Genomic DNA, 27689 nt, shown 5'->3' with positions numbered 1-27689 from the left:
AGAGAATATAATTGGAATTGGCATAAAATTAACCATTACCAGCAGGGGTACAAAGAAACCCCAAATACAGAAGAAAACATACCCCATGAAAGCATTTTGACAAAACTCCTCTCCTGGCACAATGTAAAAATCCATCTCCTGAACACCTAATTCTTCAAGGCACCAGACTGAGATAGCTTCCTTCTGTATTGCTTCAGAAAATGGCATGGACACAGCACAAAGCTGCGTTCGAGTTTTTTTGTAGTCAGACCATTGCTTGAGTCATGCTCATAATGAAGCCATGCTTGGATCCAGCCAGTTCTATGGTGATTCTGATTTGGGAAAGCTGGTCCACAAGTTTGAAGAAATATCTGATGGGATAGTAGCCATCTTTCAGACTCTACATGTATCTGAAAATGCTCAGGATTACCAACGCCAGAATGATCGACAAAAGGCAGAAGCGAAAGGCTCAGAGGTGAGACAGAACACTTTCTCTCCTGCCAAGAACCAAGTGCTCTGGGAAAACCATCTCATTGCAGCGTTGCACACACCAAGACTCATCCCCCTTCTTGTAATGAGTTAGGCTCAGTAAACCAAAGAAATATAAAAAAATTAATTCCAAAGTTACTATATAAAGGTAGTGAAAATGGAATTGAGGGGCAACATTTCTTCACGTGAAGGAATACATCCACATGTTAGAGGGATATTGCATAAAGAAATAAGTCCTGATTTAAAGATTGGAATATCTTTAAGAAGGCCAGTTGTGTTTTTCACCAAGCCTAAAAAGCAGCATGCCTACTTAAACAGAATTCTTTGAGCAAGGAAAGCCTACTTGTCAAGTCCCCACTGCAATACAATCATAGCTCACTTAATATCTAGTGCAACAGAGTTGAATGTGACAGGTTTTTCATTGCTACAAGAGACCCTATGACCTCTCAACAATCCGAAGCACGCGAACATTACAGTTTCTCTTTCAAAATTTACCTAACACCTGCCTCCTCCCAGTTTCATAGAATTCATAGAAGTCTCAAAGGAGCTGACAGGATTATGAAGTGAGGATGTGGATTTTTAAACTCATCCATTCATGACAGAATAAACAAACCAACTCTAAAGAGAAAAAATGGGGACTCTACACTTGCTAGAATAAGAATTCCTACACTCCTTACAGTTAACTGAAATGAATTTGTTTGTGAAGTTGGGTTTGACATTATTTTCATGACTTTAGATGACTTTGCATGCATATGACAAAGAAACATACAATGAAGATCCACATACCATTCATAATTATGTGTTTAATCAGACCCAAGTAAAAACTGTACCCTTCTTTTCCATTCACAGCAGTAGAATTGGTCATCTTTGTACCCATACTGCATACTAATGGTATGCCTGCATTATAATCTCACTGGAGTTACATTTGTATTTTCAATAGGCTTGTATGAATCAGGAGTCTAATCTCTCCACTAAAACAGCTTCTTGATTACCACTCTGCCATACACCCCAATCAAACTGGGCTGTTGCAGCTGAAGAGATCATCAACTCCTACAGCTGGGATAAACAGAGCCATCTTGTCAGCTACCTCAAATGAACAAAGAGAGAAATCAGAGCCCTCTTTCTCAGAAGCTCAAAGCACTAACACAGAGGGACAGTTGGTAGCAGTCTGTCACAGCACACCAGCATGGGCCTGTGGCACCTCAATAACAAGCATAGCATCTCAAGAGCTCTGCAGACTATGGTAACAGAGCCACTCCAGCCAGCTCGCACATATCTGCTATCTGAGTGAGCTAGAGACACAGTTTTGTACGTCCCAGAGGTTTCCTCTCCAAGGAGTAGTCACCCAGGCTAGCAGTCAACACAGCAGCTTCATTCTACAAACTACACTACTTGTTTATTCTGGAGTCCATTTGGAGAGAGATGGCAAGAACAAGTGTAGGATTTATCTTGTAAAGCTGATGGCAACAGTCAGAGAATACTGAATGCAAAACCTGGCCGACCGTTTCAGTCCACTGCAAACCATGCAACATACAACCATAAAAAGAAGCCTAGCCAGTGATATAACGAACTATGGAAAACAGTAATCCCCAGCAAAACAGACATTCAGTAGCACTTATTTTCTCTCTCCAAAAGACTTATCATTTGAGATAGTGGGGGATGAAAAAGACTCCAAAGCATTCATATCTTTACAGCAATCTATAGTTCTTTACTGGCCTTTGGCAAGCATATTTAAAAGGGGTTTTTGTTGGACTGAAATACAGATCATCCAACAGGTATGAAAAAATAATCTGACAAAAAAAATACAAGAATTTGTCAAGAAAAATAAGACAAGTCACGAAAAATAAAGGAGTTGAGAAGAAAGGCTAAAAGAATAATGAAAAGGTAGTTTACTGAAAAGGGACAACATGATAAGGTGGTGTCTTAGTTTAACTGTTTAAGTCACAGAACTATAAATATATTTGAAGAAAATGAACTGAGAGACACGTGTAAAGAACACACGGCTCTACTATGACTGGTGGTGGTAAAGTTACATAGCATATTTAGGCACAAATCCAGAAAAAGCAATTGCCAGATCTCAGTTACAAATCTCAAGAGCAGAGTAAGAGGCAACAACGTACTGAACAGAATGAACCAGGAACAATCAATACAACAGATCATCAAGACACAGGCAGCTTCCAACATTCTGATTAAAGGCTTAAAGACAAATAAAAAAAAAAAATGGAGAGAAGCACATTGAGAAAGGGCCACAACATTTTTAGACACCTCTGCACTGATTTATTGCCTTAAAATGATTATATTCACACAGCAGACTAGAAAAATCTTCAGTTGGGAAAACATCTACAGTAACAAAATAAGCGATTTAATAAGAGCAGTTTTATTTGAACTTGTAATGCTATAACATGATGGAAAGCATAGCAATAACAGTGAAGTGGCACAATCCTAGGCTGCAACAAATGAGAACAAGCCCAAAAATAGCAGCTCTAGATGCAAAAATAAAGGAAGAAATAACTACTTACCTTTTAAAGGCCTCTGGAAGGCAGGGATCTCCAGCAAGAGGTGCCCTTGCCTCCACTGCTGACCCTTAAATGAGGTCTGGAAAGGAATGGATCCTGGCTCCACCCCTCTGCTCACTCAGGAACATTGCATGCACCTGAGCTCCCCCGGGTGAGCCCTGCCTTCCCACCAGGTGTTCAATCACTGCTTCAGGCCATGTCTTAGCATTTCTGCTGCAAAACTACATGGCAATACCAGCTGTACAAGATTAAAAGATCAGGCCCATGATTCTTTAAAGCAAGATTTTTCTCCATCCCCTCTTACAAGTAATAACAACTACCTCTCTTAGCTTCCATCAAGCCTTTTACAGATTCACCAAAGGCTTTTACATAGTTAAAAAGCTATCCTCATTTGGAAATAATTTTCTCCCTAGCACTAAAATGCCAAAACATGGTACCTCCACAGAAGTATTTGTCTCAACTTCAGCTTTAGACCTTGAAATCGTCTCTTCCACATTTAACTTGGTTTTCAAGAGATCAGACCCAGGAAACCATGAGGGGAAAAAATACCATATAACCAACAAGGACTCACCTGCTTAGAGAGTGGACAGTGCAGGTTCTCCCTGAGGAGAGCTCAGAGAGCTCTTATCTTTCTGTTCTATGAGAGGCCAACACAAAAAAACCCCTTTCCTTCTGTCCTGCATCTTTGCTGACTTTCTGATTTCTGATTCCAGCTATCTAGAATAGAGCAGGTCAGTAAGAATATTTCTCCAAGCTGCTCCAAAAGGTCTTCACAAACACCTCAGGCTAGCAGTTACTTTTTAAGTAACTGCTGTTCTATCACCTGTTTTTCTGGCAGTCAGTCTCAGGTGCTACTCAATCAACTTCTATAACCAAGTCCAGCTGGGATCTTCTCAGTCATCACACGAAGGGGTACTTTTCCTCTACAGTTCATGTCTCCTTACCACAAACACATAGCTGTATAATAAGTAAAGAAAAAGTATGCACACTGCAATTCAACTATACCGAAAGCATAGAAGAATTCTTAATTTCAAAAGACTGGGACCCCACAAAAGCATTAAGTTTCTGGCACACCACAAATACTGATTTCAATCCCCAGTTAGGAAAAAGAGAGGAATTATGGTAATATATTCAGAGAGTTTCTTGAAATATAAATCCATGTTTTCTGATTGCATTAATCCAGGAAACTCAGTGTGATTTTATAAAAAGAAAAAAAGGCATAGGGGACACTGACAAACTTTGTTTAGCATGTTTTTAAAAATAAATCTTATGGGATTATCTCTATTGTTTCCTCAAACAGCAATAGAAAACATATTTTGCAAAATCCAGGTCTGTTAGTATGCCTTGGGAATGAGAAAGGTCAAACTGATCTGAACTGGTTTGATTGGTTCAGTCCCTCACCTGGCTGCCCGAAACTTACAAGACAATAGCACTCAAAAACCACTTGCAACAGAACTGTCTTTACTTCAAAGCTATTTCAAAGTTTATTATAGTTCTTACAGGATCATCCACACACGGGGAGGCAGAAACACTCATATTACTTAAGACCTGCGTGACTGGTGGATGGTTGTAGCACTTTAAAAAAAAAATTGCCCAATTTCTGTATTCCAACAGAAGAAACGAACCTGGTTGGGAACAGCTGAAACTGAATGTGGTAGAGGTTGAAGACAGGAAAAAAAAAGGCAGAGTGAGCCAACAGCAAACAGTATTATTTTCCTTCTATAATCACCTTTAACTTAAACTTTTAAGACTTGTGCTTGTGCCTTGACTACCACTTTGTAAGAAATCTAATTTTTTAAAATCTAGATTAAAAAAAATTGTTGTTAAAGGTTCTTAAGAAAAAACGAACAAAAAAACCCGCTGCCATTACAGCCTTCACCTCCAGCACATCTCCAGCAAAACAGCTGGGAAGCAGCAATACTCTGCACAAGGCAAACCAACCCAAGGCAAACAGACAAGATTGTGATGGCTGATACGCAAAAGCTGCATCCAAACAATTTCTTCATGGAACATGGGCATTCAAACAACGATGATTAAAGAAATGATTAAAATCAAACTGTAAAGGAGGAAAGTATTCATTTTAAAGGAGATCTCTAAATGTTTCATGAAAGAGGATCGGGCTAACCTGTTTATTCTGAAACAAGAGAAAAAGAAGGCCACAAACGAAGTCATAGCTCACTTGAGTTCTTACATTATAAGAATTTCTAACCGAGTTTCTCAGAACTCAGTGAATATGCACCTGTACTGACTCAGTGACTTCTACACCATCTACAATCTGCTAGATATTTCTGTAAAAGGCAGAGAAACTCCCTGCTCATTCAGATATTGTATGCTGAAAACACAAATTTTATTAACTGGAACTTCTGTGTCACTGCATCCATGTTAATATATTCTATAATTAAGAAGTCTTTCCCTCTAGAGAGCTCATTTATCTTCCATACTAACTTCTGTAGGGTTACTAACCTGTACTAGCCATAAATGTCAGTGTCTCTTCACTCCTAGCCGTTCCTCCCCCAAGATCACATCTTTATCTGGTTTGTGAAAATCTACTAAGAAGTGGACAAGACGAAGTTTTAATCAAATGTAAGCAGTAACAACAGGTTTTATTCAAAACTTCCAGTAAAGAGGACCCACTAAGTTTGGAATAAAGGTACTTAAAGTTCTACAGCTTACGCGAATATAAAAGATCAAAGAGAAGAAAATAAACCAAGCAGTAAAAAAAATTAAAAATATATATATTTTTTAAAAGTTTGAAACAGACCCACATGGGGATTTTGAAGCCCTCCAAACAATTAACAGTTTCTAGATTTGGCAAAACAAGATTCTCTTACAAAATTAAAAGCCTATTTCTGTTACATACACTGTATAAAACTGCTCAATAGTTAAAGAGCACACTGTACAACTTTGTCTTGAAATACATAGAGCTGCAGCCTTCAAACTGCAGGAACTAATCATTTCGTCCTCTTCACAGGTGAAAGAATTAACCAGGTGCATAATTGCTCTGGGAGAAAAAGGAAGAGTCAAAGAAAAAGTCAGGATTAACAAGGTGAAGCCACTATAAAAATGAAATGCACAGCAAAACTCAGACCTCAGTTTAAACTAACAACCTATGTTTACAATATATTCTACATGTCAGTTGTCATCTTCTCTTCCCGCTCCCTCTTCCCCCCATTCAAATACTCCTAATTCCTTTACTGGTCTACGTCTAAAGGATTTCTAAACTTTCATAAACACCGTACATTTACCAGAAAACATACCTAACATTCTTACAGCAGTATGGTCAGGACACAATTTCCAAGATTATTACAAGTTATTGATATTAAAACTTCATGTCAGGTGTTCAGGTCGTTGTTTTTGGTTCATTTGGTTTCTTTTTTTTATTGTCTTAAGAGGAGACTAACCATCAGTTTAAACAAATGATTTTAAAATACACTGCAGAAAGCCTGTTAAAAGCAGGTTTCACCAACATCAGCTCTTAGCCCAAAAGAACAACGCGGAGAAAAAAAATAAGAGAGTGCTGGATATCAAGAAGGAAGAGAATCTCAGAATGCCAACTACAGGAAACTCCTTTGTGAACTCGGTCCAACAGATAGTTGTTTTGGCTCAGTAGCCTCATTTATGATAAGGCCTGTAAATCAACTTTGCAATAGAACGTTACTATGTAAACTAAAATACTTGATACCAACAGTATGACGTCAAAGGGCTTGTTTTTTGTTTTTCTTTGTTTTGTTGGTGTTTTTTTTTCCCAAATCCAACAGTTGGTTGCAGAAGTAAATGATTTCCATGGCTCTTATTCAGCTGTTACAAGTTCGGGGGGGAGGAAAGCATGTGTCTGACTCATACGTCCTTCAAGTACATGCAAGGCTCAATTGTTTCCAAAATGCAGGAGCTTGGGACCTTAAGACACTGAAGAAATAGGATTATGAGGAGAGCCCATCTGAGTAAGTACTTTATCCAGCCACTGAAGAGGACCGTGAAGGTGTATCTCTATCCAGCATGGAGTGCTTGTTACATCTTGTCGATGGTATTCAGCTCCCCAACCCTGGAAACAGAATCATAAGCAGAGAAAAAGAAAATCATCTCATTTTATAATAGCAAATATTTGAGAAGCACACTTCAATCTATTCCCTTCTTACTGAAATAATGTAGCGTTCATAAGCAATTTTCAGCAGAATAGTGCCTGATTATTACCACATTTCAACAAACAAATCTTAAGTTAAAAAACAACATTTGTAGAAATTGTCATTTTGAGATTTCTTGGAATTTAACTCTAAGTTCTCAAAAGAGTTGACTTCTGGAATGCAAGACTTCCCCACACTTCACTGCCAGTTATATCATGTCCAATAAACCCTCTAAAGAGAAAGGTAATCAAGTCTTTGACATCAAGATCAAAAACAAGAAAAATGTTGATAAATAGATGAATAAATTAAAAACTGAGGTCACAGAGTGACACTGTGGAATTGGGGCTGAGGTATTTGCCTGGTAAGAACCAAAGCACCTTTTGCAGGATAGAAAGAATACAAACAGCAATATATCAGGAAATACCTCTTAGAATAAAGAAAGCATTATCACTCCCCAGCAGGGTGTTTCCCAAGTTAAGGCAAGTTTCTACCCAAGTCTGTAACACTTGTTATCAAGGATACATGCAGACACTTAAACAGCATTCACGTGAACTGTTTTGTGTCTGTCCATATTAAACCCGATGAAGGAGCAGCTGGGCTCCCAATAGGTGGCAGCAGCTATAAACACAGTGCAGCACAGCACTGCACATGCAGGAGTCATGCGCATCCATACAACGCTGCGGTGCAACTATTGGGCTACATCCCCCACCAACAATCTGCTCCATTTCAGGAACCCCTGCCCTAACACATCTGAAAGATTCTATTCTCTTCCCATACTAGAGGGCATTTCAGCATCATATCAGCTTCACTTGTCTAGTTTCAAAGATGAGACTAGCCCTTTTACACCAGAACTTACATATATAACTTATTCATAGCCACATAACAAATCTTTACCTTACATAGAATAGAAAGGTACATGTGTTCATTGAAATAATTATTGCCACTCCTAATATGGGAGCTGCTGTTCAAAACAGACTCCCACAACAGCTACAGTGACTTACAAGCTGTACTATCTCGCATCAAAAATACCAGCCAAGAATAAAGGCATAAAGTTCAGCTGGGAACCTTTGAGAACAGGAGATGGCACGGACCATTGCAGCATCATTTAAAAAGGCAAACCAGATGCTATGTAATTAATTTGGGTCTTTCACAGTTTTAGGCCAAGCGATTGACAACTCTATCCAAAGCTTATTTGTACTGTATCATGCCATATCCCACAAAATTAAATAGTACCATAATTCCAGACTAATTACTTAAATAATTATAGAAATATACACGATCACATTAAATACGAGTATTTAACTGAATAATTATGTAAGACAAGCAATTTAATGAAATTAGAGTAGTGAACAGACATGACAGGAATACTTCAGAAAGTAACTGAAGTGATTGCTAAGGAAACACCTTTTACAGGTCACCTCAGTTTTCCAAGTCTATACCAACAGATGGATTTTTTGTCTATGGACAACTTCAAATTGTTAAGGCCCATCCTACACTTAAAGAACAGTATTCATAAATATTTCGATTTAACAGTTATTAACAGGTCAATGGAGGGAGGCAATCAACAATTCAGAATCACAACATTTTGCTTATTTTGCTTAGAAAACAGCCCCAAGCAAATGTTTGCATACCTTTACAAAACTCATGCGGAGAGTGCACATCTTAGTAAGCTCATACACCGTCTCAAAGCCATGGTTCACCGACTGTGCTAAAAGCTGAGCGAACTCCTGATTATTGAAAATCTTCAAACTGCAGCCACTGGGAATTTTGCACACCGTGGTTGGATGGAAACCATGGTGGTAGTTGCAGTTTCGACTTTGCACAAAAATACTGCTGTCGCTGAGGCATTCAGCATACACTTCTCCACCAACATAATAGAGATGAACACCTGGGAAAAGAATGTTGACATGAGGAGGTCAGATTAATTCACACTGAGCATCTGTTTTTCATGGTCTGTTTCCATGTGTTTCTTCTCAAAGAAATGAACATTAATAGTGCATCAGACCATCCATCCTGTCTTAAAACTCTATTTATTTTTCCACGAGTAGATTTAAAGGATGGTCATGTATGTATGTCTGCCTAAGGAGAAAATCAGTAATTGCTCCATTTTAACACGCTGTGTATTCAACAACAACAAACCAGTAAGTAACTACAGTAGTTTTGATGTGGTGCATTGGATGGATTGTTCAGCTAAATTTTCTTTCGCTACATTTACACAAAACAATAATTGGGAATGCAAGAGGAGAGAGCAGAATCTCTATTATGTTGATTGCAAACACTAAAACAGCCCTAAGCTGGACAATCTGTAGAAATTCTGACTGCTATTTTGGCAAGTTCAGTGTAGTTGTTTTCAAGTTTCACACTTGAATGTTTTCACTGCAGAAAACTAAGAATAAAATAATGCATAGACGTATCTCTTAAATGAGGGCACATACCTACCAACTTGACAGTCCCACCCTCCCATTTCTCACTCCCTCACCCGCTGCTGATGGCAGCAAGTCCCAAAAATGCACCCCATAGGGAACCTCTTGAGATGTGCTGTCAGGATGATGCGATATGCAAATCTTTGACGAAGCAAGAAAACTTCCCTTTAGTGTTTAGAAATTATTTGCTGCCTAAACTTCTCACCTCCCACAGTGCAACAAGTCCAAGAAGCAGACAATTCAAATACTGAAGTCAGAAAGCCTCGACTGTGCTCGGTCACGTGAGATGTGTGTACGTGTGAGGGAACACATAGCACCATCTGATCATCAAAACTATTTATGGCTGCCTTCAAGTACGGGATTTACTACCTTTCCTCAAAGACTAACAGTTCTGCGTCATCATTAACTGTGTACATTTTCTTCTTCAACAGCTCCCTTGTCTTTTCCATTCTACTTTGGTATATACACGGTTAAGTGCTTCAGCAGAACTCTGCTCACAGCTGGGTTACTTTTAAAGGGAAAATGAATGAGGTGTTAAATAAATATCCTCATACTTGGTAAGATGGATGGGGAGGAAAAGAAAGAATAAGTTTTAGGACTTGAGTCCCATAGCACAGGTGTGGCGTACTGCTGAGAGCTGCACACACCCTCACGCAAAGGAAGGTTTTCCAGACTAATAGCTATAATTTGATGACTGAATAGTGCTCTTCAGTTTCAATTCTTTTCTTCTCAAAGAAGGGGAAAGATAATCAATTGGCATTTGTCACATTCTCACTGCTTAGGCACGCTCAGCCCTGAACCGTAAGCTCCTAAGAAAGGTGTCTGGCAGGAAAAATCCATGGCAAGGGCGACATCAGACTCACATGTAATCAGTATTACAGACAAGTCCTCAAAAGAGGGGATGGTATTAAGTCTGACATAAAACAGAAGGCCTTTCTCCTCCGCTGGACACTGTCATGGCCATTAAAGAAAAGAGAAGCACAAAATTCCCACTGAAACAATCACGATCCTCTTTAAAAATGCATTTGAAAAAAAACCTGCTTTAGCAAGCTGCCCCTCTGAATACATCTTAGCGTAGCTCATTTGTGTCAGAACTGCAAAACAGATAAGATTTTGTGAGAACTATCATTTGGATTTCCACATTACCAGTAATCAAGAGAAATCAAGACATATCATTTAAAAAAGCCTTAAGCTCTTGCACTAATTAAGGTTATGATAGGCTTTAGGCAATAAAAATGGCTAGGGATAAAATCTTCCAGCAATTATCCAGCTGGTAAGAAAAACACACTGGACTCAAAAGACATAGCCAGAAAACTACGTATTTATTAACATTCTAAATAAGCATTTATCCCACATACTGGGAAGAGCAGCCTGCTCTTGAAGCAAGTGGCTCAGGCTACCGTGCCTAGAGGAAAGAGTCCCAAAGAAACCCCCCAAAAAAGAACGGAAAGATTGAAAATTCACCTTTTCCAATGTGTCTCCTTGTATTCTCAATGGTGGAATTGCGGTTAACATTGGAGAGCAGCCCCAGGCAAAATCTGTTTTTGTTGTTTGAAGGATCAGTGAAGCCATCCACCAGGATGCTGGTGGAAGAAGCGTGGAAGGCCTCCCCAACACGATTATTCAGCTCGTAATAAACAATGGAGCACCAGTGCTTCGGCTCTTCATAAGCAACAGCCTGAACATCTGCAAAGCAACCGGGCAAAGTTACAGTCTGGCAGTGCTGGAACACAGGCCTCAGATCTAAAGATTCATAAACTTGCAGATTTTGGCAGAAGATCACTAAAAGATGATCTGGATAATCAACTGCAGTTAAATGAAGTGTCTTCTGTTCTCAGATATTTTTGAACTTTTCATTGCCACAGAAACACAATAGAATAATTTCACCTTAGCTTTACTTGCACAAGACCCAAAGCAGAAAATACTGGCAACAGTAAGGCACAAGAGCTCCCAAGCACAGAGGAAGCAGTGCCCCAATAACCCTGCTGCACATTCTACAACACGTTATGGCACCGGCTCAGACAGCAGAGAAACACCTCAACCCTAGAGCTCAACTTTCTTTCCAATCTAGTAAGTTAAATTGTATTTCAGCATCATTTTGCTCTGTTTTTTGGGTGTGGGGTTTTTTTTTTTTTTTTGGTCATTTATTTTACCAAATTAAAAGTAATCTTTGTTCTTACTGTGAAGATCTATCTCAACAAGGAGAAACTGCAACTGCAGAAGAAACCATTATAACTGGGTACCCAGCAAGCCTAGAGCTATCTTAAACACAAACTCAGCAGACCAGTAGTTTGGCCTTTGGGGCTTGCACTAATCTTTCTTCAAGAAGTAAAAGAAGTTGACATCTGTCTGCAGAACATGCAAACTACCTGGGATCCAAGGTTGATCAAGGCCATAACACGCAATCCTAACAACTCTGCTGAACAACAGAATACATGCAGAAAAAGCAGATATTACTTAATGTGAGCCTTTTATTCACCAAACGCTAGCCAGTACAAATCCTGCAATTGTTCACCAATAGAAGAATGACTTGTTGAGCAATACCAAGGATTTCTCAGGACTTGGTTTTCTAGATTACGGCAGCAACCAAGTCCTCCTCAGCAGCTCCTAACCAAAGCTGGGAATTGCACAGAATGCCAGCAGAACATCCACAGTTCACCATTTCTATCAGGCTCTACAAATGCACAAAAGCCTTGAGCTAACACCTGTGACTCTGAACTGGGAAAAATTTCTTCAAGATACAGAAGGTCTTCACCAAAAGCAGTTTCTCACTGGGTGTCCAACAGCACTGGCTTCTTCAGAGGTCTCCACCCAATAGGTATTCTTTCAAGTGTCAAATACAGCTACAAATTATTATACTGTCTCCAAATAAAAGGAGGCTAGCAAAGGGATGTGGTTGCTTTATGTGGTTTCTTTCAAACTAAGGAGACTATTTCCCTACTCAGCCTAGCACAGTTGGACCTGCTGTTGAGATAACAGCTCAGCAGATTGAAGCTCTAACTAAAGGCCGAAGTGCTAAAATGAAAATAAGATCAGTATTCCAGGGAAGCTTGTTTCTCTGGCTGAAGATTCCTTCTCTCAACCCCAAGCCTTCACTGAAGTCAGCCAACTAAGTCCAGTGTTAATATTTTCCTTTCTTCACACATCGTGGTTTTTCTGATGTACAGAAGCAAAATTAAAATCCCCTCAAATAAGCATTACATACCAGATACAAAAGGTAACAAATAGCAGAAAGCAGGACAACATATCCTACTTTATTGTGCAAAACTTGAGTACGCCTGCATCTGATTAATACCTTGCTTAAAAGAGTGCTAAAAAGGAGCTAGTCTTTCCTGATCCCTAGCATGTTCTATCGTCTCACATCACTGTTAAAAAATTAAAAACCATTCATTTCTTATTAGTAAGAGGTTACTACACTTTCAACTCACACGAAGATGCCAGCAATTATCAAAGCTGCAGCTTTACCCCAGTTCTCAAAAGTCAGGAAGAAATCCTGCCAGCTGGCCATTCTTCCAGAATGAATCATATCTCTCTCACACAGATTTCATACTAACTTCCTTACATTTGCTTTAAGTCATGCAGAGCAGGTGCGCTTAGTCTCTCTATTCCCAGCATGGGCCAACAATGGAAATTACCCAACTTCATTGACAGGATGCAGCTTGTTAAGTCAAAGCTCTTAAGACTAACAAATCACCATGAAAAACACGCTTCTAAAAGCTTGCAACAAAAATGCTGCAGTCAGTTTACACTAAGAACTGTTCTTTTTTGATCCGTGACAGATTTTTTTTTAAATGTAGTGAAATCACAGTCTGGGTATAGAGAGAGCCCATACGAGTGAGTGTAAATGCATACACAATACAAACAACACACAGTGGCATACAAAAGCAAGGGTTCTAACTTGGTTTTGCTTTACTTATTTATTAACTTTATTAACTGAAGAGGCAGAGGCGAGATTCCACCGTACTTAACTATTAAGAGGGAGAAACACTGACAGTACTTTTATTTGGAATGGCTGAGTATTAAGAGAACGGTTTGTATTTTCCTTCTTGCTTTTTATTAACTCGTGTAATAGAAGAATTACATACACGTGGATTTTTAAGAAGGATAAGCATGCAAAAGTTTGCAGTGAGGCACAAACACTGATAAACGTACTTTGGGCCTTCAGCAGCAGCGAGGACTGTACACACACAGTGTATGGGATCAGAGAATACTGGAAATGCTACACAGATGGGGTTTATCACATGCAAAATTCATTCCACACAGAGTAAATAGTTTACCAGGGAAGCTATCCAAACTGTTTAAAGAGTGCAAATATACTTCCTGAAACCAGACATCAAGCTTAGCAACAAAACAAGCACACACAAAAAAAAATCAAACAATAGTTAAATTGTTCATATGCTTGTGATCTTCATAATCATTCTGGCACTGCACTCTGCTCTTTCTTGGCATGGTCAGTAACTGTGTAAGACTGTTTGTTCTCTAAAGGGACTATTTCTCACAACGTTATGGATGCACTAAATCCTTTACCCAGCAGCAAAGCTGACCGAAAAGGCTTTAAAAAACAACATGCTAAAAAGATTGCTACATCACAGTAGGTAAAGCAATGGGTTATACATTTTATTAAATATAGATTTCGAAGCCTGTAGTGCTGTCATCTCAGCAGACAGCTTAGAATTCTGAAATGCTGTCATTGCAGGACTTATCAATGGAACAAAAAGGTACATCAGAAGCAAAACTTATTTTTTTTTTTACAGCTCTTACCACCAGGCGAAATGGTAACCGTACAAAACAGAGCATATGCTTCAGGGACTTCAAGGTAAGCACTGATTTTAGAACCAAAACACAATGAGAACGGGAAGTTTTATTACATTTACTGACATGTGACATGTACTGTCTGGGAAAAACGTCTGCAGGCATTTACATAATGGCCATATTAGCACCCATTCTCTGACCACGTCCTCATTTAGAGACGTGACTGTATCTGCCATCTACAATTCAGTAGACACTATACAGAACCAACTGCACTGCTTCAGTCATAGGATCATGGAAGCTGGAAGAGAGCTCCAGTCCAACCATCCACTGACTCCCAGTACTGCCCACTGAACCACATCCCAAAGTACTACATCCACCCTTTCCTTAAACATCTCCAGGGACGGTGACAATAAACCTATGTATAAGAGATAAGGAGAATCCTTTCCCTGCACGTGTACCATTTCAGAATTGAATGCAAAAATTCAATTCTGAATAATTGTCTTCTCTGGGACTAACAGAATTTCCACACATAAATATACAAAATAATCTTGACCATGATGTGATTGGGCATCAGAAAGTAATAAAGTCCATGTTTTTTTAAACAAGAGCATTCTGGTCCTAAATAACTACGTACTTCAAAAGTAAAAAGTCTCTCTCTAGATTTATTGTTTCATGCCTTACAGCAACAGGGAAGAGAAATGACATGATTCTGTTTTTTTCTTTTCTACATATAAAGATGTCCACAAACAATATGCATCCAATACTGAAGTAACCAAACAATTCTGAAAGTACTTCGCTCTTAAGAAGCGAAGCAGAAGATGAGAAGGAAATGTTTTTACCTCCTCTGTGTACGTCAGGGTGGATTCCAGGTGCCATCATGTTGGTATCCATTGGCTGGGAGGTATCGTGTGTCATCTGATCTTCCGGAGGCAGGTAAGCAGGAGGAGGAGTATCAGCTAAATACAGAAGAGATAGATGAGCCCTTTCTTCTCTTTAAAGTACATACATATTCACATAAACAGCATTTGTCTGGAAATGCTTCCAGTCTGACTCAGCTATAAATTTCCACTCATCAGAAATCAGAGAAAGCAATCATGGACCTTGATTCAGGAAAGCAAAAAAAATTACCATGCGTGTCAAGCACAAGCACAATAAAAACCAGTTCCTTCCCCCCATCAAACCACTAAAGAAAACTTAGCTACACTGCCTGTCCACGACTTTGGCAGGTAGAAAATTACACAAACAGCACATAGAGAGCTCTTAGGAAAAGGTCTGAAGTACATACTGAATGCTGTACAGGTGAACAGAATTTGGAGCAGAAAGCTTTTAGCTTCAGCTTTTCTGCTTGATTGATTGCTTCAGTGAAGCATGCAGACACTGATAGATCCACAACTCTGTCACTACAACTAGAGAGTACTAGCTCCATCTCCCTAGATAGGAAATAGTAGAAAGTACTGATCAACCCCAGTTCTGCAGAAGTAACTTTCAGGTTTGGAATTTATTTGCTGCCATCTCCTACTGGCTGCACTGGCCAGCTCAGCACTGAACCACTAGCACAAAAACCATCCTAAGCACTGCGACCATACTCACTCACTCACTGTCACCATGCTGTTTGAAGCACCCTAGGCAGGTGCTTGCACTGCTCTCCTGCTGCCTGCTTTGCTTCCTAAACAGCTTCCCAGCAGCTGCAAGAAGCTGCCAATGGCACCGCTTTCCAGGAAAGCAGAGGGCTCGCTTTGTCACAGCAATCACAGAGGCGCATGCACAAGAGAAAACCTTGCCCAAAGCCTACAAGCTTTTACTGCAAAAGCTGAGGTTAGATTGCCTCTCGTGAGCACTGCTGCTGCTCATCCCACATTAACTGCCATCACTGATTGCCAGCTACCACAGTAAGGAATCATGGGTGCCTCCAAAAACCTGAAAACCAAATTCACATCAGGAAAAGGCAAGAAAACCATACCACTGATTTCCAAGCTGAGAGTTTTATGTCTAAAGCTAGAGCTACATTGCTAATTCCCTTCCTTTTGGAAGGAGCAAGCAGCAGGAAAAGAAAAACGACAACAAGACTGCTTTAAAGCTTAGCAGTCTGCAGTGGAGTTCAAAAGCTTTTTGTTATAATAAAACTTGGACATTCATGTGCATGGAAGCACAATATTGGAGATGCACAGATAGGAAAATTAGTGAGTTCCTGGAAAGTTTTCGAGATTTTTGGACATCTGTCTTGATTTTTTTTTTTTTTTTTTTTAATATTTCCAATAGTCAGCCTCCTCTTTCCCTAACAGAGTAAGATGGACAGCTGTGCAGAACTAAACATGATGGACATCAGCAACGCATCTTTCCTCTCAATCAGTTTCTTCACCGCAGCCCATGACTTGTCTTTATGTTTATATCAGACAGAACAGACCTCTCAAGATCAAGCAAGCTTCCACAAGACGATGCTCAGGAAGGCCTTCCTGTTAGAGAAGCCTTTGGAAGAGACCCAACCACATTGGTCATATTTAAAACAAAACAGAATGCAGAAATAAGACAGCTGTTTCTGCTGCAACTTTCCACATTTATAAAACAAACAACCAAAAAAACCCAAAACAACCACCAAATACATCCACTCTTTCTCCTTCCCTCCTGTCTCTGCAAGTTTAGTCATCTTCACACAACTATCAGCACTAGAAATCTCTAAGTGTTAATTTCACATAGTGGAAAGCACATTTTCACAAGCCCGTTGGCTTTTGTTTACACATGCTCTCCTACAGCCCCCCCAAAAAACACATAAACAGAACATCCATGGACTCTGTACAGATGCTTTACTCCTAACATTTAGGTCAAGAGATCCCTCATAAGCAGCTTCCGCAGTATCTTAACACCCCTGTACGGAAATACAATAATGACAGCTTCACAGAATTTTCTGCAAACAGTTCAGCAAAAAAAAGGTTGCTAATTCTTTGAATTTATGAATTAAGAATTCTCAAGATTTATTTTCAGAGCCTCCCATGTTTTTCAGTTGATATATATTTGGTTTTTGAAATTACATCACTACGTGAAGAAACTTTATCAAGTAGCAGCAGCATGATACCCTTGACAAACATCCTTCTGTAGAACTATAGCTCTGTGCTGAATTTATGATTATCTCTCTCCTAAGCAAGACTGATCCATAGCATTACTCTCCCTGAGCATTAAGTTCTACACTCTATGCAATATACTGTCAAACCATCTCCCAACAATATTCATGACATGGAATCCTTTCCTCTGTCCCAGAAGATTTCACCTGTAACATTTGAACTGTGTTCAAGAGGAAACAAATTCAGAGCCTCAATAATATTACGAGAGACCAACCAAGTCTTCATTACCTAAAGTTTACTCCTGAACACAAGCATTGGCTGACAATGAAGTATTACTAAGCAAAAATACAAAGATATCTGTTACGTTCAACCACATTTTCACTTGTCACAAGTCACAGAAGTCGACCATACCTGGCATCTGAAAAGGGCTTCCTGGGTCTGAGCTGGCTGGAGAATGTGGGTAGGTGCTACTGCTGCTTCCAGGCGAGTTTGGATAGCTGCTGTTCGGCGAATGGGGAAACGGGTGACTGTTGGGCTGCTGAAAAGAGTCCGGGAAAGTAGCGTTGTGTGGCATGTGGGGCTCATTTTGCCCCAAGTTGCGGAACTGAGCCAAGAGGCTGTGCTGAGGGTTGTACTCACTGTGCCGTGGAACCAGCACTGGAGGTAGAACTGCAGAGGGAGAAAGCAGGACAAAGCAACGGCATTAGAGACTCAGTACAGAAGAACGAGGCCATACCTGGAAAAAACATTCTTTATCGCATAAGGCATAATTCACACCTGCCTTAAAAACAAGATAGTCGAATCCAGGAACACGTTTCAGCAAGAACTCTTCTCCTTTCATCCAAGTTACTGTATAGCTTGAATTTATAGTGACTGCGCTAGCTACCTGGCTCGCCAGACGAGCTCGATTTTAGAGGCCCAGGGAAGATCCAAACATAAGCAGCAATTCAGCAGTGCAGGCTTTTTTTCTGCACCAAAAAACACTGAAGTAGCCACAGCACAATCATGACAGGCACTTTGTTCTACTCTACTTGTGATCTTGCTAATCATGTAATGGCCTGTAACCTAAAACCTTGCTAGCAAGGACAGATACGTTTTTTCTGAAGAAAATACTAATACTATACAGACCTTGAACTGAGCCTGGTCCCAACAGTTGTAGTTATATATTTAACCTAGGCTAGGTTCTTGTCTAGATTAGAACTGAAATGGTTATTAACACTAAACGTCAGTTTATAAATGCAATTTGAATAAAGTGACACAAAAATAATAAAGACAAAATAAAAACAACTGAGCAGCCATTGAATTCCAAGTAAATGCTACTACATGATCAGAGAAACACATCACATACTGCTGGCCTCCCCACACTCTCAAGGCCTCCTCAGCAGTGGGAAACAAAGGCCTCTTTAACTGGGAATATGAACATGATACCAGCTACATCAAGATAAAAGAATCAGCTCTTTTTCCAACACTTCATCTTCTATCTTTAAATGCCTCACAGCAAAGTCCAAGCTACTCAAAAGATTAAAAGCTCATCTTGTTTGAGAGATTTTGTGGGTTACGGAGGAAAGAGGAGAAGAAAGAGCCTACACAGGAGATCTATGCACAAGGAAGTGAAATAAGAAGTTACTGCCCTCCACACCTGCCTGCATCCATTCACTACCTATTTCACAGCTGCACAGCCACATGGGACCAGGCAGCCCCCTGGGTGTCTTCAAGGGAGAATGCCAAAAAGCACAAAGCATCAAAGCAAGCCAGGACACCTCAGCCCCTCCCCAAGAGCCCTGCCCTGCACCCTGACCAGGCGGCCATGCAGGAGAAAAGCAGGAGCACAGCAGGAGCAGCTACGCAGGAGAAGCCCCCACAGGCAGGACTGTATCACTCAATTAAGGAAGGTGATTCGTAACAGCTGATTCACCATAAGGTGAATTAAGAACTGTGAGTAAAAATACAACAGAGACCAACATCGTTCTGACAAACAGGTTCTTCCAATGCATTAAGAAACTTATTCTTCCAGCGCTTTGCTTACACTAAAGCATTCAGGTTCTTAGTGGAGTGTCCAAGGATTTAAGAAGCACCCCACTATCACTACAACTACAGACCAGGCCTAAAGCCTAGGCCCAAATTCAAATTCAAAGCAGCAAGTTTTGCTTGCCTTTTATATATTTATTTTAAAGATTTAATCTGATGTTTCATTTTCCTAGAACAGCTTCACCAAGTTTCAATGGATCTCAAACACTGAAGACAGATGTCATTTGTAGAGAGATTTGTTTAGGAATGACAATTTTAGCTGACACCCCTTTAAAAGGAATGCAGAAAGTTGCTAATCACAGCATTTTGTGAAACAAAGCACACCTATCTACCATTCTTTTGAAGTTCCCAATTGCAGAACACCGCAGTAGAAGATGGATCTCCCTTGGCCATACAGGCTGCGTCTTGCCTCTAATGCAACTGTTCTCATAGGCCTCATAAGCCACTGGAAAAAGCCAAGAAATAAAAAAAAAAAAATTGAGTTGGACAACATAAATCCCCTCATCCACAACACAGCAAATGTCAGGCCCACTCTGTCTGAATAGTAGGATCCCTCCAAATTAAACACTTTCTGTTAAGCCTGACAGTCCTTTTGTAGTGAGGTCAAGCAGTACTTCAGCTGTCATGGTCAACATCTGCTGGACTCATAAATTACAAGCGGAAAAAAAAGTAACAATGAGATCATGTGTTAAAAAGTATTTTCCCTTTCCTGTCTTTATGGTTCTTCCTTACTTTGCTGAGCATTAAAAACACATCTTTCCTATCTCTTCCTTTCCTGCAGATGAAGGTCAAACCATTAACTTTTCTAAAGTTAATTTGTGCAGAAAGTACATCACTTACCTTTCCCATCCGCAGTCTCACATTAAACAATGACATGCATGACATCACAGGAAACCATACAATTTATAGCACTTAAAAGCTGGACAGCAGGATATTTTCTGTAGGTTTTCTGTAATTAAAATATAGCAGTGCCAATTTTGCCAAGGTACACATGCACATTCTCAAAGTTCAGAAGGACTCAAGACAAGAAAGCATCTCCTCTTCCCAACTATCCCTACGCCTGTGCTCCCACTAATCCTTCAACCTAAAATACTTAAATGCCAAAGTCTTTAAAATACACACAGGAAAGGGAGGATGGGAGGAAGAAAACGACCAGTACTGATACTGCCTAAACAGCCTCAAAAACATCACCGCAGAATTTACTTGAATGCTGCCTCTAATTCACATTCTCCTGCATACAAAATTTAGAGCAGGAGTAAAAGCCCCGAAGGCCACATCAAGTGGGACTGAGCCTACAGCACTGCAATGATTCCGACCCTGAGACAACCACTCCCTGCCATAACTTGATCTCTCTGAGGCACAAGGGTTCTTGGCAGCCTCGACGCTCCCGTTGGAGTCACTGAGGAGTTCATCTGAACACCGTTCTCCCGTGAGCAAAGCCATGAGTGGGACTGGGCAGTTCACGAGCAGGAATGGGTGCCAGGAATTCAATGTGTGAAGGGGGTTACATACCGTTCTTGTTCCCCTCACCCCACTCTAAGGCAGTCAGCTCCTGGTCAGGTTGCAGCCCTCGGCCATATGGAATAACAAATTACCAGGGCTCAGTACAGCAGAGGAGGAGGCTGATCTCTGCAGCAGCTGCCAACTTCAGGAAGAGGTATAATTGAAGAGGAGAAAGCATGAGAGAGTTATTCTGTGCTAAGCCAACACACCTGTTGCTACAAAATAATGAACGAGGGCACATCTTTGTCGTGGGGATCTCTGCAGGACACCACTGTAGTGAGAATCTCTATTTTGCTGCCTTTGGTGGGAAACAGTTGCAAAAGTATGAAAAAAATATATATATTTTTTAAATTATCACTAATTCTGTTCACGGATGCACATACTTAAAGGAAACACTAAATACACTGCTGTCTTGAAAAGCTAGTGAAACAAGCACATCACAAACAGCATCTCACAAAATCTTTAAATTCAACCCCATAAAAACTGTTAAAACCAGGTAATGGAGTAGAACTGCAAGTCAGACAGCTCGATTTTTATACTTTCTCAAACACTGGATTAAAAGGTTTTAAGGGTTAAGCTGTGTCTAAATCCTGCTGCAGACGTGCACCTGAATGCCAGTGCTGAAACATGGCTGCTACTAGCAGCACTGCTACTAAAGGCTGAGGAGGAAGGTAAATCCCCTCGAAGTCAAGCTGGGTATGTTTGCAGAACTGTAGCAAAGAAGAGATCCTATATCTGTCAACAAAGTGAGACAGCCTGGGAATTAGGTAGCTTGTTTTTAACATGCAAATTGCATTCAGAGTTTGCCTGCACCAAACAAGCGGAGCTGTATTAAAGAAATTACAGCTAAAGGGCAATTTCACCCACAGGGCTATTTCATCTAAGAGCCAAGAATGTCAAAAACACAGAATATAGACCAAAGACAACCGGGCTGTTCAGATAAATGTGCCAACCAACCACACCAAGAAAGAAACGCTTTTATGAAAATGTTACAGCGGCCTTTGAAGAAAGCTACTGATCTCTACTCTTTGTATCTCCGTTCTTCAGAAAACTAACAGGTGTGCTGAGCTCAACATTTTCTTGGTTTTCCTTTTTGTTCTAATTTCACATTCCAGAGATAATGGTTTCAGCAAAGATAGAAAGTCACTGATTTATGATTACAACTGATTTTTTAAAGCCTCTCTGTAAAAAAAAAAAAGGAAAAAAGAAAAGAAAAAAAGAAGAAAAACCCTACTCCAGACCGAAGAACACACTGCACATTCCAAGTACCTTATTTTTTATCCAGATGAATTCTGCTTGCCTGACACAAGCCCAGATGATAGCTAGTTTCCCTCACGGGCTTGTTACATGAAGATCTGGGCAAGGATTTCTTTTTTCATGTCTGGAAATTCCAAGAACAAATAATGGAATATTCCAAGCAGCCACACATAAGCAAGCAGGCTCTGATCACCCTTTCCAAAGTAAATTCCATTATTTCTGCTAGCTTTACCACATAAACAAGTAAAAGATGAGCAATTGCTTCTTCACTTTCAACCACCCTGCCCTTAAAAATCATGACAACTTGGTGGATACATGTTGTGTAGAAGTGTTTGTGCAGCCTTACATGAAAACAGGGCCTTCAGCCCTTATAAAGGCCTCAAGGCACTATAATTAGACTGTGTACTTAAATTTGCAAGCATCATACGGCTTTATTTTCATATGAATTTATGCAAAGTCACTCATGTTTCATGGGGAAAATAAAACTGCATGCCGAGAAGGAAGGAAATCCTCACACAGCAGTTGGCACTATCTGGGGATGGACATGAATACACAAGGCTCACTCAATGCTCTGGATGTGTCCTCCTGTAAAGACGAAGTGGCGAAGGAAAAAGTCAGAGAACAAAAGAAGAAACACCGAGCCAGCGCGCACACACACACACACACAAAATCCTAAAGCACAGCAGCAATGTTAAACTAACAAATTTCAATGCTTCTAAAGACTTCTGCCTCAATGTCTGCCTTTGAGGCCAGTGTAGCTGGAGCAGGCTGTGACATCCCAGCACGTAACCAGTCCCATGGTGGGAACAGAGCAGGTACCAGCACACACCGAGCTCAGCGCTTACCTCTGCTTGCTGTCTCCAGCATTAACAAGTCACTGAGGCTCTCTGACTGACATGTCTCGCCAAGGTCTTGCTTGTAAACAATAAAACACCAAACAGAAACAGAAGTTTTCATGTCATTAGGTCTTCTTGTGCTGCCTCCAACAAGACGTGGCAAAATTGAATTTTTTTTGACCAGAGGACAAGTTCTCACATAGAAAGACACTTAAATGCCTACACTTAGGATCAAGTTTACTCTTGGTTAAAAATAATTACTGTTGTGGCAAACGCAATTCCCCAAGGATCTCGCTACTTTCTGTTGTTACAATACCTCCTGGCTGAAGCAGACAGTGCTACAGGCTGCAGAGCACAGCAGCAGAACTGCCAGCCTTTCGAGCAGTTGCTCCAAACCTACTTTCTAGTAGCTGCAAAGGAAAAGGCTCAACAATAGCTGTCCAGCAGTCTGTGCTGGGTGACAGACAGACAAACATTCCAGACTTGCTCTTCCGGGAGAAAGCTGTGAACTTTCTCAACCCTTTGTCTTATTTTGCAGTTTCTGTAGACCCCACAGCTTGCTATGTCATCTTACATAGTTGCAACTGAAGTCTGCATTTAAAAAACAGAAGGGAAAAAGAAAAAAAAAAAGCACAGTTGTTGCTTCGCTGACTTTACTTTTACATCAGACATCTGGTCTAAATGCATTTGGCAAGTAACATTAGTACATTTCCTGCACTACAATATTCAGTTAACATTAGATTTTACTTGCGGATGCTCTGATAAGCTAACGTTTTGATTAAACTGACATTTGTCAAGGCCAATTTCAGAATTTAGTACTAATCATATGCACATTAGTGAGGGAGTTCTTGTAAGCTGATTTGAAGGGAGAAGCACTCCTGATACAGGAGTAAGTACAGGAGAAAGTTACAGCATGATAGCGTGCATTAAGTTAGACATTTACATAGTCCAGAGTTCAAATTACCTGTATGAAAACCATAATCACCATCCCACTGAATAGGTGCAAGTATGAAGTCTGCTCTCCTAAGTCTGAAGAAACATCTGCATCTCATTAATTAAAAACATTAAGAAACAAACTAACATCCTTCTTGACAATTTCTGTACCTTTACCACAGCTCCCCTTCCCAAGGAAAAATAAGTTTGGGCCATCCCCCTCTCTTCTGTCTCCCTGTTTCGGTTCTGGTGGGGAATTCTTAAAGTGAATTCAGCAAAACTGAAATGAGGAAAGTTTCACACTCCTTGCCAAACGAACTGACAGTTGTTTACTATTTTGGGGAACTATCTTATAATTGTACCCACCTGTTGTAACATGCTATTTTTAAAGTTATGCCCAACAGCACGGTTATGTAGCAATAAGGCAAAACTTCCCAGCAACGCCATCCTCTCCTCACACACCCCTCAGCCTCCAGAGATGCATAAACGCTGCTATGTGAATAAAAGGGAATTTTTGTAAACTGGTTCTGTAAATTAGTTTTGTAAACCGGATCTCCTTTATTTCAAATCAGTTGCTGACCTGTTCCTCTAGTATTTCCCCCCCCAACTCCTCTCTTTTCCTCCTCCTGCTGCACACGCATTCTCCTTCTCCGGTCTCCCCCCCTTACACTCCCCACACAAGGCTCCTCTCCGTGCTCCCTGCATCCCCTCTTATCCAGCACCACCCTCCAGAAGGCCAGGCAGTGGGGGAGTGCTGCACACAGCTGGTCCCCAGCTCCCCTGAGCCCTGGCCATCAAAGCTTCTCCATCTGGCCGGAAAGCAGCCGGAGGCTCTCCTGCCGCCTCCGGTCCCTTCCAGGTGCTGGGGCCATGCAGGCCCTGGGAACCCTGGAAGCCCAGGCAAGCTGGCAGTCCCACTGGGAACTGCTGCTCCCCCCCATTTTCCATCCTGCTTCCCTATTTGACCCTGGAGGAATTACAGCCTCTGCCCATTTGATGATGCCTGCGGAAGCAGCCAGAGCCACAAGCAGCACACTGTATTTGAACTCTGCTGCTTATCTGAAGCCTAAGCTCTCTTTGCGGTGATGTAACAGGTACCAGCTCGGGTACCATAGCTTCACACACAGCGATCCTAGCCTAGATGGGTACCAGGGAGCGACACTGGGCTTCACTAATGGGCCCGCTTCTTTATTTGGTACAGTTCCTATATGGAGAAAGAGCACACACGAGGAAACATAAGCCAGCACAAGCTACACAATCACACAACCAAGTATCTGTATGATTTCACAAAGCATTAGAAAGATCCCTTGAACATTTTTTCTTCTGCTGAGTATCAGAGCAGCAACACTTGTCTGTGGAGCATCCAATTCCAGGGTTGCACAAATCTCAACCTGCCTTACCCAGGATTTCCACCATTTTGAGTTTCCTTCTGCACCTCAGGTGCACGCAATCAGGTGTGCAGCCTGACAGATATATTCAGAGCGAAGAACAGAGAAGACCAAAGACAAGTATGAAAGCAATCAGGTTAAAGTCACAGGCTGGAAGCACAAACAGCACAACACAGCTACTGCTCTTCACAGAGCCCAGGGACAGACTTGGTCTGCTCTCGTGGCATAAAGCACCTCTATATTTACGTTAAACATTTCTTGCTGCTGAAGACAAGCTTACTGAGGTAGACATCTACTTTAAATTCATGGTTATACTGGAAAGGAACATGATGCTTAGACAAAATTAAAAATTCAGCCGTTCTGACAACGCTTTCATCCACGTCACAAATAAGCATCCACTGCTTGTTCTGCAATTTAGGCAGAATACAGGCATGCAAGCAGAAGAGTTCATCGGTTGATGAACACAACGAGAATCTCTGAAGCACATCAGCTGGTTCTGACAGAGCAGTTTTAGTGCTCCTCTGCACTGTTTGGTTCAAGAATAGCGCAGCATTAGTCATCACCTCCAGAAATGAATACCAAAACATAACAACTACATTTCCCAAGCCAGGCTTAAGCTTTCTAAGATCTGTGCAAAGCAGGCTTCTTCTGAGCCTGAGCCCCAAATACACCAGCATATTCTAGCACACCACTGTCAGAAGATACCACACAGCTGTGAGCTTGTATACACCCTACATAAAATACTCCGCACCATCGGCTTCCACACACCAAGCTAAAGGAAAAGTTAACCACTCTCTTGCTTCCTTTGCAAAATATTGTAAACTCTCTTTAATCTAGTAGGCCGATAAGCAGCAGGGGCCAGCTAACACAATTCTGCAGCAGATGGAACCCATGGCTGGTACCCATCAGTTCTATGGGAATATGAAACACACAGTTCCTTCCTTCCTTCTGTTCAGCTAAGAAAAGGAACTGAACCACCCCTCCTACTTTTTTTTTTTTTTGAAAAGCAGTGTCAACATAAGCTCCTCTTCATCCTCCCTGTTTCCCTATCCCATCCCTGTTTTGCTATTAGAGCAAACCAGATCCAGGCTTTTTAATTTCTCCAAATTCCGAGTCATACCTTTCACCTGATTCCATTGGCATAACCGAAGAGAGAGAGGCAAGAAACAGAGGGTGCATCTTCGTGAAACAAAAACAACAGACTAAAAGAAGGAAAGAAAGAAGCATCTCAAGGAAGACTTTGGGATGCCATTTCATGCATTCTCCAGCAAAACCAGAAAGGTCATTTGTGGCATTTTCAAACACAGTTAAGGAACAACACATTTGCTTTTTCCTCTCCCAGTGTCTACACCCAATCTTGGGTCTCAGTCATACTTAAAGAGTCCCAGAGCGCACAGAAGCCTCACCTCCAAGTATCTCTAAGCCAAAAGCTAAAACTGAGGAGAAAAAGCAGATTTAGCCACACAAGCATGCCAATTCAGCTGACTGCACCAGCTTTTAAAAGGCATCATATCGAGACCCTACCCTCCTTAATTAAAAGCTTTGCTTCGCCTTGCCACGGGAAAAAATTTCACACCTTGTAACTACAGCCATTTCTGCACCAGAAATAATTCTGCACCCAACAGACCTATGAAACAGCACCAGCAAGCTACTGTAACACACCTCCAGACAATATTTCATCCTGGCACCAGAGAATGTGTTCCTGTTCTCAGCAACAAAACAGCCTCCACTTGGCCTGCGTGTTTCACACCACCTCTGCTCCCACCCACGGGCCAGATGCGAGGCCCTGTGGGTACATGGGTGTTCCTCTATCCCCTGGATGACCCTGATCAGTCCATGAGATAAGGCAGCAGTGGGATGGGAACAAAACACTCCCAAGCTGCTTCAGCACAAGGCCATAGAGACAGCTGTGCTGGCACAGCCCAACGCAGGAGCTGCTCGTGGATGGCATCTCCAAACAGCAGATTTCTGTCTGGTTAGTTTTTCTGACCGTATGGGTGTCAGTGCCTGCACAGAGCCTCTGCAGCAGGTTAGGAGTTACTACCGTAACTCCAAATCACACCCAAGTCTCTTGCTGGATATCAGCAGTTAGGGACACCTGGGAGGCTCTGAAACTCCAGGCAGTTCTCTCCTCAGCCTCCCCAAAACTCCCCACAACCAGTTTTTATCCAACCTCCCTAATGGAGAAAAATCTTGCTTAAATTCAGGTGTAAGATCGTGGTTCAGACAGACAACAGCATGCCAACTGCAATGATTTCCAAGCTCATATTTTGAAGCTGAATAGCAAAGTTGCATCCCTCTGGCACTGTGAAAACATAAAAGCATCCATGAGACTAATTTCCCAACTGAAAGCACTACAGGATTTTATCTATTTGAGGATTTACCGTTAATCCACTCTTCAGAACTTA

General features: G+C 41.0%; 1 protein-coding gene across 9 annotated transcripts in view; it reads right to left on the bottom strand.

The window, feature by feature from the left end:
• Positions 1 to 5703: 5703 nt before the first annotated feature.
• The window catches only part of SMAD1 (SMAD family member 1), a 103920-nt gene continuing 81934 nt past the window's right edge, over positions 5704 to 27689 (bottom strand). For all 9 annotated transcript variants that reach the window (XM_048942051.1, XM_048942054.1, XM_048942052.1 and 6 more), the window contains 5 exons: positions 17748 to 18005; positions 15120 to 15236; positions 10993 to 11214; positions 8737 to 8993; positions 5704 to 7026 (listed from right to left, as the gene is read on the bottom strand). In XM_048942051.1, coding sequence (XP_048798008.1) covers positions 6883 to 7026; positions 8737 to 8993; positions 10993 to 11214; positions 15120 to 15236; positions 17748 to 18005 — 998 coding nt within the window. In that variant the 3' untranslated portion in view covers positions 5704 to 6882. The remainder of the gene's footprint in view (positions 7027 to 8736; positions 8994 to 10992; positions 11215 to 15119; positions 15237 to 17747; positions 18006 to 27689) is intronic.

Source organism: Lagopus muta, chromosome 4 (assembly GCF_023343835.1).
Source record: "Lagopus muta isolate bLagMut1 chromosome 4, bLagMut1 primary, whole genome shotgun sequence".
Taxonomy (NCBI): Eukaryota; Metazoa; Chordata; class Aves; order Galliformes; family Phasianidae; genus Lagopus; species Lagopus muta.
Note: the sequence above shows the minus strand (reverse complement) of the source record. Positions and strands in the feature narration are given on the sequence as shown.